The sequence below is a fragment of the Myiozetetes cayanensis genome, unplaced genomic scaffold (assembly GCF_022539395.1).
Source record: "Myiozetetes cayanensis isolate MyiCay16 unplaced genomic scaffold, myiCay2020 scf5-8, whole genome shotgun sequence".
Classification (NCBI taxonomy): Eukaryota; Metazoa; Chordata; class Aves; order Passeriformes; family Tyrannidae; genus Myiozetetes; species Myiozetetes cayanensis.
This window is the reverse complement of record NW_026087742.1, coordinates 50,077,092-50,095,610: the sequence shown is the minus strand read 5'-3', so window position 1 is coordinate 50,095,610 and position 18,519 is coordinate 50,077,092. Positions and strand designations below refer to the sequence as shown.

Sequence of the window (18,519 nt, the reverse complement as noted above, 5' to 3'; positions counted from 1 at the left end):
GTCCTTTTTCCATAACAAGAATACCATCCTGCCTGACTAGCATAATGATAGGTAAGACTTAGTGTCTGATCAGCATCCCACAAATGAAGATCCTCATCCTGTAGTGAGACCATGTTTTACACATTGCCCTGTGGAAATCCCAGTTAATTCTGCCAGTGAGACAGCTGGTGAGCTGCAAGACTTTGGGCTGTGACTCGGAGGCCTCGTGTTGCTGTGAAATCAGGCTGCCTGCTTAGCGAGCAGACACTGTGCCTGCTTGAATCATAGTATCATAGAATATACTGAGTTAGAAGGGACCCATGAGAATCATCGAGTCCAACTCCTGGCCCTGCACAGTAGAATCACACCATATGCCTGAAACGGTTGTCCAAACACTTCTTGAACTCAGACGGGCTTGGTACTGTGACCACTTCCCTGGGGTGCCAGTTCCAGTGCTCACTACCCTCTGGGTGAAAAACCTTTTCCTGATATGTAACCTAAACCTGTCCCTTGAGGCATGGGAACTCCAGGTTCTCTTTTCTCCCTGCCAGCATCAAATCCCCATCTTCTGTCAGATGCTCTGTGTCCCTTATCGCACCAAAAGAGCTGGAGAAATTACTGCAGGACTTCCCACAGCAGACAGCTGGGAACTCCCATGGGAAAAGAGGACATGTTCAAGGATAGAAAAGATATGGAAAATATCTATACATAGGCTAGATATAGTACATGGGAACTGCTGAAAGTTTCTAGAGGTTTAGATAAACACCTAGAACTTCTAGGGTCTCAGACTCATAGAATGTATCCCTACCAATACATGAAGCAGTGCCCAGGATCATTCCCAGTTCCTATTAAAATGTTTATTGGTCTGCTTTTCGTCTGTGCCATGCAGCAGTCTGCCAGACTTTCCTGGGCATGTCTCTGTGGTGCAAACAGCAGGGACCATTCCCCATGGGCTATTTGCAGGCAGCAAGCTTGGAAACAGGCATTTCCATGCCAGTTGTTCTCAACACTTGGAAGTGTGACTGAGATTTTTAATTTAATACCATAGAGTAACTGCATAAGTAACTGTGATAACAATGACCTTAAAAAGTAGCAAAGTTTCTAGAGGAAATTAGCCCTAGGACAAAGCATTAAATCTTGGGAACTTGGGTGGTGGACTACCTGTAGTTGTGTTAGATTGTCAGCACTGGAGTTGTGATTTAATGTTTTGGTTTTTTTGAAAAAAAACACTCTCTTTTTGGTCCTTTTGTAGGGCTGGGGAGCAGAGTATCATCGCCAAGATGTTACAAGCACGCCTTGCTGGATTGAGATCCACCTGCATGGACCATTGCAATGGCTGGATAAGGTGCTGACACAGATGGGCTCACCTCACAACCCCATCTCCTCAGTCTCTTAAGAATCATCTCTAGAATTCCTTTAGGATGGATGCTATTGCAGGCAGTGGCTTATAGAATTCCCAGTGAACAGAAGCTTCTATATGTAGATGTATGTAGATGTAAATATATCCATACATGGTCTACTTTCTTCTTTTTTTTTCATGCTACATTTTGTGGTTTCTAGTTACTCTGATGCCAGTAAAACAAGTTTAGAAATTCAGGTATAGCATATCTGTTCTCTAGTGCAAAATAAGCCAAATTCCTGCAAAAGTGTCAAACATTTCCTGTGAGCATCTTCATTCCCCAGCCAAGCCAGTAAATGGTGCGATTTCTCAGCACTTTCATGTGGGTTTGGAAACCTGGCTGTAGCTGTTCCTAGTAGGTGAAATTCACCCATCTGCAGGCAACCAAAGTCAGATCTCTATGCCATTTATATCCATTTTACATCCTAATTTCAGGTCTAAAACAGGACCTTAGATGGTGCACAGGACTTATGCATAGAGATGACTTTTATCTAGTGAACTGAAGGACTAAATTGCAATTCCAGTCTGACTCCCTACTGCAAAGCATGATGGGACAACAAATCCTTGGAGGAGCTGAGGCACCCACATCTCCCCTAGGATTTGGCAGGAGGAGAGAGCCCTCAGGACACACTCAGCACTGGAGCCTTATCAGAGCATTCTGGACACCTCCAAGTAGTCTGTTACTGTTGACACAGTAGGGTACGGTACTGCTGCACTGAAAAGCAACAAGCTCCTAAGAAAAAAATAATAATTGAAATGTATGCCTATGAGTAAAAAAACTAATTAACTTCCAGTGCTTTTTTTGCATACATACATACTTGCATATGTATCCGGCATGTAAACTGAATCCTATCCATTATACAGTATTGATGTAGTTTGTTTTAAAGTTAGGACTGTCTGTAGATAGAATACTGTGCTGATATCAAGGGTACACCTCAAAGGGGTTTGAACTGTGATTCAGAAAAGAGAAATGAAGTGTGCATTGAAGAAGCAAATAATTAGTTTATCATTCACCTTGGGATAGTCTCCATACTGGGAGCAGGAAGCCCCATGCCCACAGGATGCAATGAGAAGGAGGCGGGAGTCAGCCACATCCATCCCCTGTACTGGGCCAGTCCTTGGGATCTGACTGCGTTGCTTGGGTCTGACAGAGAGAGGGCTTCCCTGCCAGCCACACATCGTTCCTCATCTTAGATACAGGTTCCATCATTTGCTGTGCTTTTGCCTTGCCTGCAGGGGCTGGTGAGGCAGTGTAAGCAGAGAACAAGCGAAGAGTGAATCGATGTGCAGTGCATCGCTGTGTTCCTTCTGTAAGCAGGAAAACCTGTTGCCCATACCCTCATCCACAGAGCCAGCCTTGCAAAATGCTGTTCACTTTGTAACCTTCTCTGAGGAAACAGGTGAAACTCTTAATACGTTTTGATGGTCTCCATCATTTTGCTGAAAGAATCAAGTATTATTTCTTTCAAGGCATAACAGTTCACTGGAAAATTGTTTTGCTTTAAGGATCAGAAAGAGTGATACCTTCTGCAATCGCATTCCTCCATAGAATACACTAGAAGTATCATGAGGAAAAAAAAATGTTTTACAGAATGTTTCTTTTCTTCTCACACAATATCTGGTGCTACACATTTTGCTGCATAATTCAAAGAGGATGCCTGAAATCTTCAGCTATATCACATATGCAAAGGAAATAACCTTCACTGGAAAGACAGTAAGTAAACTAACAGTGTTATTTCATTTCAATGCATCTTCAGCTGCCTGTAGAATTTGCAGGACACAGAAGGATAAATTATTGTTAAGTTTGAGCAGTAATAGCAAGTTGTATATGAAATTTGTACATGCGAAGAACCCTGTTCTGTCATCATTTGACGTCAGCAGTGTCACTGTGAGATAGGAAAAGCTTTACAGTCTCTTGCAGCAATGAAATACAATAATAATATTACACAGAAATTCCAGAAGTGCCATTTACTGTTTAGCAGACTTGAGAGACATCAATTTGAAAAAATGCATTTTCCTCAGCTCCCTCTGTCATCAGTGACCCTGTACCAAGGTACTGGTAACATGGTTTTTTGCATGTTTATTGCACCTCTTCTCCAGTAGCACCTTTGCTCTAGGATGAGCACCTTTACATGTTGCTCATTTCTTTGCTTTCTTTAAGGACAGAGAAAATCACCTCTTCTGTCTAGGATCTTGCTCTGTCCTTTATCCTAGGTTCTTTCTTGCCTTTTAGGCTGAAACCTCTTTCTCTTCTAATATAGAGAGAAGCTTTTATAGAGAGAAGACATTCCCAGCATTGTCATCTTTCTCACAGAAAGCAAAAAGGAGATGTTCTGAGGTATATCTGGTCTTGCGCAGCTCCAGAACCCAGTTTCTGCCAATGCTGAAAAACTGGCCAGTGAAGAGAAGCAGGTCCTTTTGGGGCATCATTCATTTCATCATAAGACAGGCATTTCAAGTATGTGAAACGGTGCTTTGGGCATGCTTATGTTTCCCCACTGAGTATAAGGGGAACTTGTGTCATTAGCGCAAATGTGGACTGCTACACTGGACATTCCAAAAGTAGATGAGGTCAACCCTAAGGACGATGTGGTAGCTTTCCCAGCCTAGTAATGATGCTTGCTCAGTTAAGTGTCTGTGTTGTTTGAATAAAAGTTGGTAAAATCAGAGCAGTTCTTTCTGTCCTGTATGTCTACTTTTATAGTAATCCTTACATTAGTGGAATTTGGCTTCCATGCAGTCCATACATGCATCTCATTTAAGGCAGTCACCTTAATACTACCTTACTAGTAAGTAAAGAGGAATCTCTGAAGCATGATTCTTCTGACCTATTTAAAACATCTGTATTAGAATGAAATGAATTTCAGCAAATTTAACTACTTGTCCAAAATTGGATCAAAGCACCTGATTCTGGGCAATTGAAGCCATTGGCCATCTCAGAGTTGTTAGCATTGGAAAGGCTGGTATCAGTGTGTCAAACTGTTTCTTCCTGTTTTGGTGGCCTTTGGGGACTTATCCCACCGTGTGAGATGCTGTGCAAACACAGAGAAGCTGACAGCTCCTTTCCGAGTGAAGGGGAGAGTCCACAGTACATGGGAGAAGTGATAATAGTGGATGAGGCAAACAAGTAAATAGGAAGATAATCCCTGCCCAGATGCAAAGATAAAAAGTAAGGTTATTAAACCATTTATTTCCCTTTCTTTTTGAACAAAGTTTCTTTTACAGGCTTCTCTAGTATATGTGAATTGAACTGGGTTAAAAATTCAGGTTTCTCTTAATCTACAGCAGTGTAACTTGATATCTCTAATGCCTCCCCAATATGGAAGGAGATATTTGCTGCTGAAAGTTCTTCATAAACCTATCCACCTGTAGTCAACTTAAGACCTTTAAATGTATTCATTAATACTCAAACTTTGGAGGTAGTCTTCCTGAGAGATTTAAAACCACTTACAGGTAGACTACAATCAGCCGACCAGGGGTGGAGCCAAGGTCGTTTCCCAGGGATTTAAACTGCTCCAGGGAGCACAAGTGACCCGGAGTGGTCAAACAGGGATGTGGCATGGCAGTTTGCACAGGCAGGGCGAGCAGGAAGAGCACAGCCACCCCCGCAGCTTTCTCTGTGGGTTGTCGGGTAGGTGTGTGGCTATGGTTTATTTGTTTGGTTTTGGTGTGGTTTTTTTTTCCTGCAAGTCAACTAGACCCAGAAATGGTTTCCAAATGAGCAAAAGCCATTGCTGTTGCTGTCAGGGGGAGTGTGCTAACGCAGACAGAACCCCCCAGGAAGGACGTAGTTCTTACGGTCACTGTCTGCAGTATGTCTGAGCCTGTTGTTAGTACCAGAGGACAGTGCAAGAGACGCCTGCATACAATGCGAGCAGATGAATGATTTGCTTAGTGGCAGAGCTCAAGGAAGAAGTAGAGAGGCTAAGAAGTATTAGAGAGAGGGAAATAGACTGGTGGAGTCGCACCCTTTAGACCCCAAAAGAAGTCCAGCAGAAGCCCTGCCCCTCCTGCCATCAGGCAGATGGAGCAAACCAAGTAGATGGGGGCGAATGGAAAAAGGTCCCTGATCAAAGAGGTAAAAGGATCCCCTCCTGACCCCCATCACCTACCCAGGTGCCCTTAAAGAACAGGTATGAGGCCCTGGACCCAGACAGGCAGAGGGCAGTCAAGAAGAGGATCTTTCTGGAGGGTCTCCTGGTTGCACCCTGTCTACCAGACGGATCACAACCACAGCTATAAAGAAAAAAGGGTAGTTGTAGTAGGCAACTCCCTTTTGAGGGGAGCAGAAGGCCCTCTATGCCAACTGGACCCATCCCACAGGAAAGTCTGCTGCCTTCCTGGGGCCCGGGTGAGGGATGTTAGTAGGAGACTCACTGAGCTAATCCAGCCCTTGGATTATTGTCCACTGCTGGTGGTCCAGGCTGGCAGTGATGACATTAATGAAAGAGGTACCAGGCTAATTAAAGAGGACTTCAAGGTGCTGGGTTGATTAGTTAATGGGACAGGAGCACAGGTGGTGTTCACCTCAGTTCCTGCAGGAGGAGGGATGAATGAGGAGAAGAGTAGGAAAACCTGTCTAATTAATAGGTGGCTAAAGGATTGGTGCCACCGGCAGAATTTCAGTTTTTTGACCATGGGGCAAATTCTGTGGTACAGCTAGAGTCAGATGGGCTTCATCTGTCTAGCAAGGGCAAAAGGACTTCAGCCCGTAACTTGTCAGGGCTGATCAGGAGGGCTTTAAACTAGATTTGAAGGGGGAAGGGGTTGAAACCAGGCTCTTCAGAGATGAGCTTAGGGGTACAAAGCCCAAGTTAAGAGTGATAGCAGCAGCCCAGCTGAAGTGCATGTACATCAGTGCACACAGTATGGGTAACAAGCAAGAGGAGCTGGTGGAAGAGCTTGCCAACCTGCTCTCCATCATTTACCAACAGTCCTGGCTCTCCAGGGAGGTCCCAGACGATTGGAAGTTGGTGAATGTCACGCCAATCCACAAAAAGAGCTGCAAGGAGGACCCGGGAAACTACAGTCCCGTCAGCCTGACCTCAGTGCCTGGCAAGGTTATGGAGCAGATCATCCTGAGTGCAATCACACAGCACCTACAGGATGGACAAGGGATCAGAGCCAGCCAGCACGGGTTTAGGAGGGGCAGGTCCTGTCTGACCAACCTGATCTCCTTGTATGACCAGGTGATCCACCTGGTGGATGAGGGGAAGGCTGTAGATGTGTCTATCTGGACTTCAGCAAAGCCTTTGACACTGTCTCCCATAATATACTCCTGGAAAAGCTGGCAACCCACGGCTTGGACAGGGGCACTCTGTGCTGGGTTAAGAACTGGCTGGAGGGCCGGGCCCAGAGAGTGCTGGTGAACGGGGCTGCATCCAGCTGGCGGCCGGTCACCAGTGGTGTCCCCCAGGGATCAGTGCTGGGCCCAGTCCTGTTTAATATGTTTACTGATGATCTGAATGAGGGGATTGAGTTCACCATTAGCACATTTACAGATGACACCAAGCTGAGGGGGAGTGTTGATCTGCTGGAAGGCAGGAGGGCCCTTCAGAGAGATCTGGACAAACTGGAGAGATGATCTGATTCCAACAGGATGAAGTTCAACAAGGCCAAGTGCCGGGTTCTGCACTTTGGCAACAACAACCCCTGCAGCGCTACAGGCTGGGCACAGAGTGGCTGGAGAGCAGCCAGGCAGAAAGGGACCTGGGGGTGCTGATTGACAGGAAGCTGAACATGAGCCAGCAGTGTGCCCAGGTGGCCAAGAAGGACAATGGCATCCTGGCCTGGATCAAGAACAGTGTGGCCAGCAGGAGCAGGGAAGTGATCCTTCCCCTGTACTCAGCGCTGGGGAGGCCACACTTTGAGTATTGTGTTCAGCTCTGGGCCCCTCAGTTCAGGAAGGATATTGAGGTGCTGGAGCAGGTCCAGAGAAGAGCAACAAGGCTGGTGCAGGGACTCGAACACAAGTCCTATGAGGAGAGGCTGAGGGAGCTGGGGTTGTTTAGTCTGGAAAAGAGGAGGCTCAGGGGTGACCTCATCACTCTCTACAGCTCCCTGAAAGGAGGTTGTAGCCGGGTGGGGGTTGGTCTCTTCTCCCAGGCAACCAGTAATAGGACAAGAGGGCATGGTCTTAAGCTCTGCCAGGGGAGGTTTAGGTTGAATATTAGTTAGAAATTTTTTACAGAGAGAGTAATCAGACATTGGAATGGGCTGGCCAAGGAGGTGGTGGATTCACCGTCCCTGGAGGTTTTTAAGACGAGGCTGGATGTGGCACTTAGTGCCATGGTCTAGTAACCATGGCAGTGTTGGATTAAGGGTTGAACTTAATGATCTCAGAGCTGTTTTCCAACCCAGTTGATTCTATGATTCTATGATAAAGGGGAACTGTGGCCTAAAGTAACACAAGCTGGAGTTGAGGAAACTCCTTCCATGTCTCCAGCGGTTACTGTGTCAAAACTTTTACCATCCTGAGCAACCTTCTCCATGTGGTCCTTGTCTTGAGCAGGGCATCAGACTTGATGCCTGCTGAGATCTCTTCCAATATACATTATCCCATGGAGACTTAGTGATAACGAGTTGCCACAGGAAGGAGCTCTGTTAACAGGGACAGTTTCAGGATGAAACATGTTTATCCTCAGCTATTTCTGCATGAGTTCAGTGCAGGACAGAGTTACGAGATATTAATATTCCCTCAGCATAAAATCAACACTGCGAACATCTCTCACTGTAAATATCACCTCCACCATGCTACTCTTAAAATGCAGAAAATAAGGCATTTGTGACTGTACCTTTATCTAATCTTCTCTTGTTCTTCCTGGTTTACAATACCCACCTTTGTCTATCAGCTCTACAAGTCAGTCTCATAACTGACTGATGAGTTTACTAGCTGGATTTACAGTAGCAGCTCAGGCAGAGACTGTTTGCTTCTTAGCTGGGTGGAAATAGTTTATAAAGAAGCCTGACAGAATTTAGTAACTTTGAAGGAGTCTCAAGTACATGACTAATTTTCTTGGATCAAGACTTCTCTAGTGCAACTATACCTTTCAGGAATGCTTGAGCACTACATGGTGCTCAGCACAGGAAAGAAACATTACATTCTCTGTACTATTCACCACTTCCCCAGGCTCCCCATAATCTAACTTAGTAAAACCAAAAACAAACACAACAAAAAAAGGTTAATGAGTCATAACTAAAAATACCATTTTTGCAAGGTTGAGAAGTGCTGCCTAGAATGTAGGTTTATATCCTCAGGCAGCCATGTAATGATAGGACATGGCTTTAAACTGAAAGAGGGTAGCTTTAGATATTAGGAAGAAATTCTTTACTGTGAGGGTGGTGAGGCACTAGCACAGGTTGCCCAGAGAAGTTGTAGATGCCCCATCCCTGAAAGTGTCCATGGCCAGGTTGGATGGCGCTTTGAGCAACCTGGTCTAGAGGAAAGTGTCCCTGCCCATGGCAGGGTGTTAGGACTTGATCATCTTTAAAGGTCCCTTCCAACCCAAACCATTTGATGATGATGAAGTCCCACATGCTCTCCAAGCCAAAGGGAGCTCCTTGTTTTGGAGAAACCTGGAGAGCAGACTGTTGCTTAGACATCTGAACCCAAGCCCTTCTGGGTGAGTGGAAACCCCACTGAAGGAGCTGAGATTTTTATAGAGGATTTACAATTCATGGTTGTTTAAGTAGCCAGAAATGCACTGAGATGCTGAAGAGACTGAGGAGGAGGGAGCATATGGCCAGCTAAGCTCAGTGGTCATTGCCAGAGGTATCAAGGCAGTACGTGCTCAGGCAGCTATTGTGTTCACTAGAGCTTTTTACATTCACATCTAACCAAATTGTCAATACTTGTTTTAGGAGCAGCTTGGAGTATGACAATCCTTGCTATGGTTCTTCCTGTAAATCCAGCCTGTGTGAGTGTGCCAGATTTCCCAATTAAGCCATTTGATATGTTGGGGCAAATGGTGTCCCATGTAATCCAGAGTGGGCTCTGGTTGCATCTGGGTACTGCACTTGAAAGGTTACCCTCTGCCTTGCTGCAACACTAATGAGTTCAGTTCTGGGGCAAGTGTTCAAGGACAATACCAGTACATCCAGTGTGTGCTCCTCAAAGAAAGATGCAGTCTGAACAGAAACTGCACGACTGAAAGACGTGGTCTATATAAGAGCATCTACCTGGGAACTGTGATAAACCAACTCACTTCATGCATAGTTAGCAAATTACAGTGCCCAAAGGAAAATGTAGTCAACAGGAACTTTCATGGGCATTCACATTCTTATCAGTACCTAAGAATGGACAAATGTGCTTCCTTGAGAGGGACTAAGAGGTCAGGTCACCATCAAAAAGATCTTGCAGCAGGGAGAGAGAGATTATGTGAGACTTTAGATCTGTGAATGAAAAGTTGCTCAACCTGGAGGTTTCATTGCACCCATTGAAACAGGGCTTCTTCCTCATGGCAGCTTCAGAAGTACCTTACTGCAAGATACAGGAAGCCTGACTGGGCATTTAAGTCTTTGTTCAGCTGAGAGAAATCCTTTTGTCTCTAGTGCGGACAGACACTTCTGCATGTTGGGCACCAGCACACAACACAGCCTTTGGTTTGTACCCATCATCTATTCACAGAAAGCTCTGAATGGGCAGGAGCAGCCATTACAGTGTTACCTGTTCACCCCACGGCTTTCCAGACAGCTTGCCCAGCCGTGCCTTACATTACATTGCCATATTGATGCCCCACTTCCCTTCCTGCCAGGGAGGTGAGGTGCATGAGAGTCCTACCAAGAGGACACCTGCACTTGCACCTGGGCCATGCTTGCAAACAGTGCCTATACAGATAACTAATCTAATTTGCAGGCCACATCTCTTACGCTAGGTAGACGTAACCACTACATCCTCCAGAGTCAGCTACTCTTCATTATAGTCAATGTGAACATTTGCAGCTAATTGTGAACAGATTTTAGATCTTCGGTCATGGTGTTTTTATTATCCATGGATGCTGCTATTTTATATTCTGTGTTAGTATTCAAATAATATTGCATATGAATAGCATAGGATGAAATAGACCAACCAGTTAATAATTTTAAATACAGACCTCATCAGCAAAGAAAAGCTAAAAAAAACTTGATAAAGTTTGACCCCTTGCACTTTCACAGTAGTGAGTGAGCAAATCATATTTCAAAGTGCTTTATTTGATGCTAAAGTGTATGTTGTCTTATTAGTTCACAGTTATGTCCACGAGAAGCTTTGCAAACAAGAGAGCAAGGGAACAAACATAATGATGAGCAGAGATAATGCACATTCAGATAAAATTTCTTCACTTACTCAAGCAATTGGGAGTTTTTAATTATTTATAATACTTCTAAAGTACAAGCTAAATGTACCACAGTATACTTTTTGCAAATATGTCAGTGTTAGCAATTTAAACCCTCACTTCAGCATCACCTCTGTGATTAAATGGGGCTGAGAAGTGAGACAAGAAAGTGAAGAAACAGGCCGTTTAGTGTGGAACAATGAAGCCATACAGGTTGCAAAGTTCTATGCAGTCAAGGGGCTGAAATGGTGGATTTGAGCAAGGTGTGTGTGGGGGGGTTGTGTTAAATACAAGCTATTGGTCTGGTGCAGAAAAGCAATGTGAGTCATGCATGATTTAACAGAGTCACTTCTGTCTATGAACAATTCTGCCCTCTCTTTTCCATCAGAAGCAAAGCAAAACATCTGCGCCATCCACAAGTATTATTCACGGTTCATGATATTCTATAAACCAGCACAGATCGCTGTATAAAGAACAATACTTGGACTCTTTCCTCTTGAGAATGAAAAATCTCAGATGTAGCTTCAGGAGCCTTCAGAGATCAGGGCAGCTCCGAGTCCTCCACTCAGCCCCAGAATACTCTATTCCATGCTGTGTTGTATCAAGAAAGATGTAATGACTGCTAACCAAGAGGACATTTTCACAAGCACTACTTCTGCTGCATTTGATTTGAGGCATTGTGAAGTCAACACATTTAGTCTGATGTTTGAACAATACACTTTTTAACACACTCCATTTTCTTTGGCTGAAATTATTCTATTGTAAAAGGGATTATTCACGTCTTGTGTTTTACTGTTAATAAAGAGATTTCTGATTTAAGAGCTCTTTTCCTTGTCGTCTCCCATTCTTCTCTTTGGAAGAGACTGGCCATGGAAAGCTGTAGGTCCCGGTCAGACCACAAGTGACTTTGGGAACTGGAGCATTTAGAAAGCCTTTATCCATAAAAGTCTGTCTTGGGCAAGAGAATCAGTGATTGCACTAAGCGAGTGATGGTATGCTAGACACAGGAAAACATACTGAAAATAAATACGACATAAAATCTGGATGTATAGTATATGGATCCTTCACTGTTCTGTGGTAGATTTGGTGATTTAAGAGGATGGTTCAGCTTACTTTTGAAGGAGACAGCTTTCATCTGACAAGCAGTCAATGAGCAGTGATGTTGCCCTATGACAGAGGCCCTTGCTCTGCACCAGACTGACCTTAGTGGAAAAACAGACTTGCAGCTGCACAGTTTTTGAACTGTTCAAGGAGAAAGACAGATATAGTAAGAATGCACTGTTACAGAAATGTCATGTTTTAATCTTCCTAAAATTCAGATTTTGTTCTGCAATAACAGAAGGAAGGGAATAAACAACATAATGGATCTCAGAGCCATGCAGGCACTGCTGGGTTCACACACAGCTTGGGACTCCCATCTGAAACTGCCCAAACAGGACAGCCCTGCTACCAGCAGATCTCCCAACACTGCACCCAACTGCAAGGCACTGGTATCACAGACCACCAAAAATACAGGATAGGTGAGCTGCACTGTACTGAAATCTCTATGCACAGTTTCAACAAGTTGCATTTGTTTTGACATAACCGACTTGTTTAGCACTGTCTTTACAAACACTCCCTGTGCCACCTTTCTGCCATCAGGGTTTGGGTTTTTTAAAAGTTTAATCAGATCTGTTCACCTAAATGATCTATTCTCCTTTCATAAGCTGACCATTTAAAACAAAATCAAATACTTTATTCTGCAATTTCAGCCAATTTTGTTTTCACATATATTCTAATACACTGAAAAGTAACCTGATTTTACCTAAAGCTAAAATAACTTTCTATACCAAGAGCCTTGGAAAACAGAATGCCATCTAGTCAGAGCTGGCTGTTTTAGTAATGGGAAAAAAATCCCAAACATGTAAATTTAACAAAACAAAAAAGAACAGGCTTGTTTTTTTAAAGAAAAACAAAGATTTTACTCAAACACTTATTGGTCCAGATATACAAAGTTTTTCAAGATCTTTTTTAAAGAACAACTTACACTAAATACAACAAATCCCTACTGAACAAGTTTTATACATACAAAAAGCACAGCTTGAAAAAATCTTGAAGACTTACAAATACTCTTGAAAAGACACTATTTCATAGATCAAACTGCTGCAATAACAAAGTAGTACTTTATAATAATCACGTACCCCATCCGGATAACCTCTATTCAGAAATGTGGTTTAATTCAAAACTTTGTTTTAAAAACAAAACGTGGGATTTAACACATAATATAGTGTTTGGATGTTTAACCAAATCAACTGCAAGTTCATCTGATTTGGATGAAAACCTTTATCAGCACTGCAGCTGACATGGTATCAGTTGTCTTAAAAGAATTTTAACTGTACTTTTTTTGGAAGACTAGTTTTTGGATTAATTTGCTATTACAAGTTAAAAGCTTTAAAATTTAATTTAGTAACTTAAAAATTAATTATAGTCAAATCTGCAATTAATTTATATTTCACATATAAGAAGTTGGCCATTACAAATACTCCACAAAACAAGATCTAACTCCAGTTTCATACATTCCACCTAATTCTTCTATAAAGCTTTTTGCCATTTATCTGTCTTGGAACTTTTAAACGCAAATTCTTTTACATGCTATGCACAGGAAGCATTTCAAACCTACTCAGCTTGCAGATAATGAACAGATAGCAGGAGGATCACCTACTTATACTTTTCTGAGCCACTGGATTGATGACTTCTTGATGGCATGTTCACTTTGCCTTTAGTGCAAGATTCTGCTGGACATTTCTCATATCCCTGAGCAATTACTGTTAGGTCATGCCACTGGACTGGCTCAACTTCAGAACTTTATTTCACAACTTCCATAGAAAGTAACTGACTTCCTTCAATGATTATCATCAAAGACTGATTTAACTGTAAATCTTTATATAAAAAAAGTTTAAATTAAATGGAAGACTTTGGTAGGAAAAGGGTATACAGCTAAACATTACTACTATAAACAAGTTTTTATTAAAAAATTAAACAGTAACATGAAGTTTTAAAAATAATCAAAAAATAGACTCCTCCAGATTTGCAGATGACACCAAGCTGAGTAGTGTGGTTGACACAACTGAGGGATGGGATGCCACACAGAGGGATCTGGACAAGCTGTGGATTCAAGAAGTGGGCCCATGGGAATATCACACTGTTGAACAAGACCAAGTGCAAAGTGCTGCACCTGGATCAGGGCAGCCCCTGGTATCAGTACAGGTTGGGGGATGATCAAGAGCAGCCCTATCATGAAGGACTTCGGGGGCTGGTGAATGAGGGGCTGGATGTGAGCTGGCAACTGTCTCCTGGGCTGCATCAAAAGGAGCATGGCCAGCAGGTCAAGGGAGGTGATTCTGTATGTTGATGCTGGAATAACAGGGTCTACAGTCAGCAATGAGGAGGTCATGAAGCCAAACAGCTGGGATCCCTTGCTAGAGATCAGGTAATTGAAAGAGGCATTGGAAAAGGGGCAGCAATTTGCAGTCTCAGGAGATGGCTCACCTCAAGTGTGAGGGCAAGATATTTAAGAAAGATCTTGTGAACTTCCCAAGAAAGTGGAGCACTCCTGATGAAGGTATCCAGAGAATTAGCAGTGCTAATAATGAGAAATCATCTATAGTAATCTAGGATGGGATAACGCTCCTAAAGATTCAAAGGACGTTCCTTGCACAAAGGCCAGGTGGAGGAAGGTGGTTCAAAATGCCCCTGCATCATATTCCCACAGCCTGGTGGCATTATAGTAACTGAAGAAGAATCCACCTGTAGAGGTGATGTCCTCCTGGCTCCATAACATAGAATAAACTCTGGGCACTTCCTCATTCCCATGGGCCAACACCTCAGCCCTCAGGGGCAGCCCAAGAGATCGGTCCTCTCCCAGGTCAGAGGGTAAGGAAGCCTCAAGCGCAGGCCACGTGGTGAACTCTGGTTCTTTCTGCATGACCACGGGGAAGACGTAAGGAAGGGGGATGGTGAACCCACCTTTAAGCTGGAAGCCCAGGTATGTGAATTGAGAGGAAAGAGAACTGTTAAGAAGGGGTTACCCAAGAAGGCCGTCAACATAGTTGCCACAGAGACCCAAGAAAGCAATCAGCAACCTCCCAGACATGAAAGGACTGAAATCAACTCCTTTGATCCTGCTGAGGGGACTTCTGATCTGGCATCACAAAGGTCAGACAGTGAATACTCTGACCAGGAACGGGAATAGAAGGTCCTGCCTTCAGACAGGAGAAAAGGGATGACAGGGTCTACTGGACTATGTGGATTTGATGGCCTGGCACATCAGATCCACAGAGGTATAGACCTGTAGTGGATACCGGTGCACAGTGCACACTGATGCCATCAAGACTCAAAAGTGCAGAACCCATCTGGACCTCTGGAGTGACAGGAGGATGCCAAAAATTGTCTGTATTAGAGGCTGAGGTGAGCACAGCAGGTGACAAGTGGGAAAAGCACCTTATTTTGACTGACCCAGAGGTCTCTTGTATCCTTGGCATCAATTACCTCAGGAGTGGGTATTTCAAGTGTCCAAAGGAGTACCAATGGGCTTCTGATGTAGCTACTGTGAAAGAGAAGATCAAGCAGCTATCTACCCTGCCTGGCCTCTCAGAAGTTCTCTTCATCATGGGATTGCTGCAAGTTGAAGACCAATGAGTGCTACCAGGACAGTGCACTGGTGGCAATATCGCACAAACCCTGGCTCCCATCCATGAGCTGATTCATCAAATGGAAAGCTAAGACATGATCAGCAAGACTCTCTTGCCTTTTAATGGTCCCATTGTGGCCAGTGCAAAAGTCTGATGGAGAGTGGAAGTTAACAGTAGGCTATCATGGCCTAAACAAGGCAACACTGAGCACTGCTGTGCTGGACACGTTAAGAGTTCCATTGTGAGCTGAAGGCAGCCAAATGGTGCGCTACAGCTGACACTGCCAAAGCATTTTTCTCAAATCCTTTGGCAGTAGAGTGCAGACCACAGTTTGCTTTCACTAGCCCTTAAGATTGCTGAACAAGAAAAGTGGCCTGTACTATACCTGTGTACTGACTCCTGGATGGTGGCTAATGGCCTGTGAGCATGGCTACAGCAATGGAAGAAGGCCAACTGGCAACGCAGGGGTAAACCCATCTGGGCTGCTGCATTGTGGCAGGACATTGCTGCATGATCTGAGGGTACATCAGGTAGATGCTTACTGCCCAAAAGTCGTGCCACTGAAAAACATCAGAACAATAAGCAGGTAGATAAGGCTGACAAAATTGAAATAGCACAGGTAGAACTAGACTGGGAGAAGGGTGAGCTATTTACAGCCCAATGAGCCCATGAAACATCATTAAGACAAGAGGACACGGGCTTAAGCTGTGCCAGGAGAGGTTTAGGTTGGATATTAGAAAGTTCTTTCCAGAGAGAGTGATCAGGCATTGGAATGGCCTGCCCAGAGAGGTGGTGGATTCACTGTCCTTGGAGGTATTTAAGATGAGACTGGATGTGGCACTGAGTGCCATGATCTAGTAATCACAGTGGGGTTGGATCAAGGGTTGGACTTGATGATCTCGGAGGTCTCTTCCAACCCAATTAATTCTATGATCAGGATTATCTAGGAAGAGATGCGACAATGGGCTCACGATCAGGGGTGGTCGTGACCATGGAGTCCATCACACAGATCATTTGTGAATGAAAAATGTGCTACAATCAAGAGAGCTACACATGTAAAATTTCCCTGGAATTGAGGGAACTGGGATTTCTGATATGGTGAGGCCTGGCAAACTGACACCAAGTAAGCGTTACATACTCACCCCAGTGAAGGCAACCACTGGTTGGCTAGAAGCAAACCCTGTAAACCAAACCACTGCTCAAAACACTGTCTTAGGCCTTGAAAGGTACATTTTGTAGCAACATGGTACTCTAGAAAGAACTGAATCAGACAGGCTGACTTTCAAAATAACCTTATAAACTCTGGGACAAAGAAACATGTCACTGAGTGCATATATCCCATCTCCTATAAGCCTCTAGAAAAACTGAGACTACTACAGACTGTTAAGAGCATTAGGCAATGAGGCATGGAAGCACCGAGATGCTAATTTAGCAGAAGTCAACTGGCTGATTGATTTACACTAGAGGACCTGCTAACCACCCTAGTCCTGCCCAAACATACTGAGGGGGGAGGTAAGCTCCCCATACTACACACAGGGAAGCTGAGTGTGGATTTCTTCTCCCGTGGGAAAAGCAAACCCATTCGTGGGATTGTCTTTGCTCAAGGACCCAGGTGTACTTGACAGGTAATGCAGAAGGATGGGGAGAACCGGTGTGTGCCTAAAGGAGATTTAACCTTGGGGGAAAAATAATCTGTGGTGTAAATTGTATGTTGCAGGAAGTAAAGTAGCAGGAATGACATGAAGCAACGAAGAGTGAATTTTGCGAGGCACAAGGAGAGTGTGACAATGCCCCAAGCTGGACTATGGTGCTGCCCAATGATTGAGTGTGCTGCTGCTTCAGTCCTAACCACCCATCCTGATGGAATGAAATCCAACTCATGGCCTGGTTCTGAACATCTGGAGGGGTAGAGGAAGCCCATGGGAAAAACATAGCTATCTGTGAAAGGACAGGGGATAGCAGTTAATGCAAATGTATACATCTATATGTCTAGCCAAGGTCAACCCACTACAGCCCCTCTACTTCGCTCTGGTGAGACCCTGGAGTACTGTGTCCAGTTCTGGGGCTCCCAATCCACCTGTTAGTGCAAGTCCAGAGGACGGCCACCAAGTTGTGATTAGAGGGATGGAGCACCTCTCCTGTGAGGAAGCTTTAAGGTCCCTTGCAACTGTTGAGGAATACATCTGGTGCAGGTAGCTCGGTTTGCAAGCTGCAATTTAGAGATGCAGACTGAGATGCAAATTGAGCTCTAACTAGGAGCCAAGAAAGACAAGAAGTCATGAACTGCCAAGCCAACCCTTTGCATAACAAAAGGCATGAAGTCCAATGGCACTAGCCAGGTGAGTGGACATAGAGCCACATCAGGAGCCACAGATTTGGGAGGAAGAGCAAGACTTGCTGGCACTTAGACCATGAGGACATAAAAGTCCAGAGGTTCCTCTGCTGGAGGCCTCTCCTCAGAGGCACCAGCTGGGGCTGTTTCTCTGTGACTGCGCTATGAATAAATTGCTTTATGGAATGAGACATCTGAGACCCTGCTATAGGAAACCTGAGGTCGAACCTGTAAGGAAATCTGGTCTGACTGCACGTGAGTGGGGTTTGTAGGGAGTCAAGCAGGGCTCACTGGAGCCACCCACAGTGAAGGGGCTTTGGTCTCAGCAGTTAAAGTCTCTGGCACTGGGAGTGTGACTGCCAGAGTCCGGTGAATGGTCAGATTGGGAAGACTCCTTAATATAACCCAGTCCAATCTATGATTCTATGATTTGCTCACAAGTTTGAAGACACCCAAGCAGCTCAAAACCTCAAAAGTGCAACCAAGAAACAAATACATAACAACAGCAACTTTCATTTTCCTTTGAACATTGAGATTCTTTGTATTTATACAAAACACAGATCCTATCCCCTCCTTCAGCACCAGACTCATCTGAAGGTCATTGATCTGTTCTCATTACCCAGGGGCTCCTTGAAACTGTTGTTGCCTTTGTTCCAAAGCTTGTTGACTTAACAGTTGCTGTTGTTTCTGTAGAAACTGCACTACTTCTGGGCTTCTGAGTAGGGACTAAAAGAAAGAAAAAGAGAACTTTACTTTAGAGAACTCACATACGTTAAACAGCTATATTATATTTATATTATAATATTTTTCCATTAAATTAATTTACGC

General features: G+C 44.2%; 2 protein-coding genes across 5 annotated transcripts in view; one reads left to right on the top strand and one right to left on the bottom strand.

Moving 5' to 3' along the window:
- Nucleotides 1-18,519, top strand: part of SMAD9 (SMAD family member 9) — a 157,594-nt gene that overhangs the window by 36,889 nt on the left and 102,186 nt on the right. For 3 of the 4 annotated variants that reach the window (XM_050331261.1, XM_050331260.1, XM_050331259.1), the window contains one exon: nucleotides 1,232-11,508. In XM_050331261.1, the coding sequence (XP_050187218.1) occupies nucleotides 1,232-1,375 (144 nt within the window). In that variant the 3' untranslated portion in view covers nucleotides 1,376-11,508. Of the gene's footprint in view, nucleotides 1-1,231; nucleotides 11,509-18,519 lie in introns of those variants that run through there. The other variant, XR_007630798.1, reaches the window with a different exon arrangement.
- Nucleotides 10,343-18,519, bottom strand: part of RFXAP (regulatory factor X associated protein) — a 48,359-nt gene continuing 40,182 nt past the window's right edge. The window contains exon 4 of the mRNA XM_050332150.1: nucleotides 10,343-18,417. Within this exon, the coding sequence (XP_050188107.1) occupies nucleotides 18,307-18,417 (111 nt within the window). The 3' untranslated portion in view covers nucleotides 10,343-18,306. The remainder of the gene's footprint in view (nucleotides 18,418-18,519) is intronic.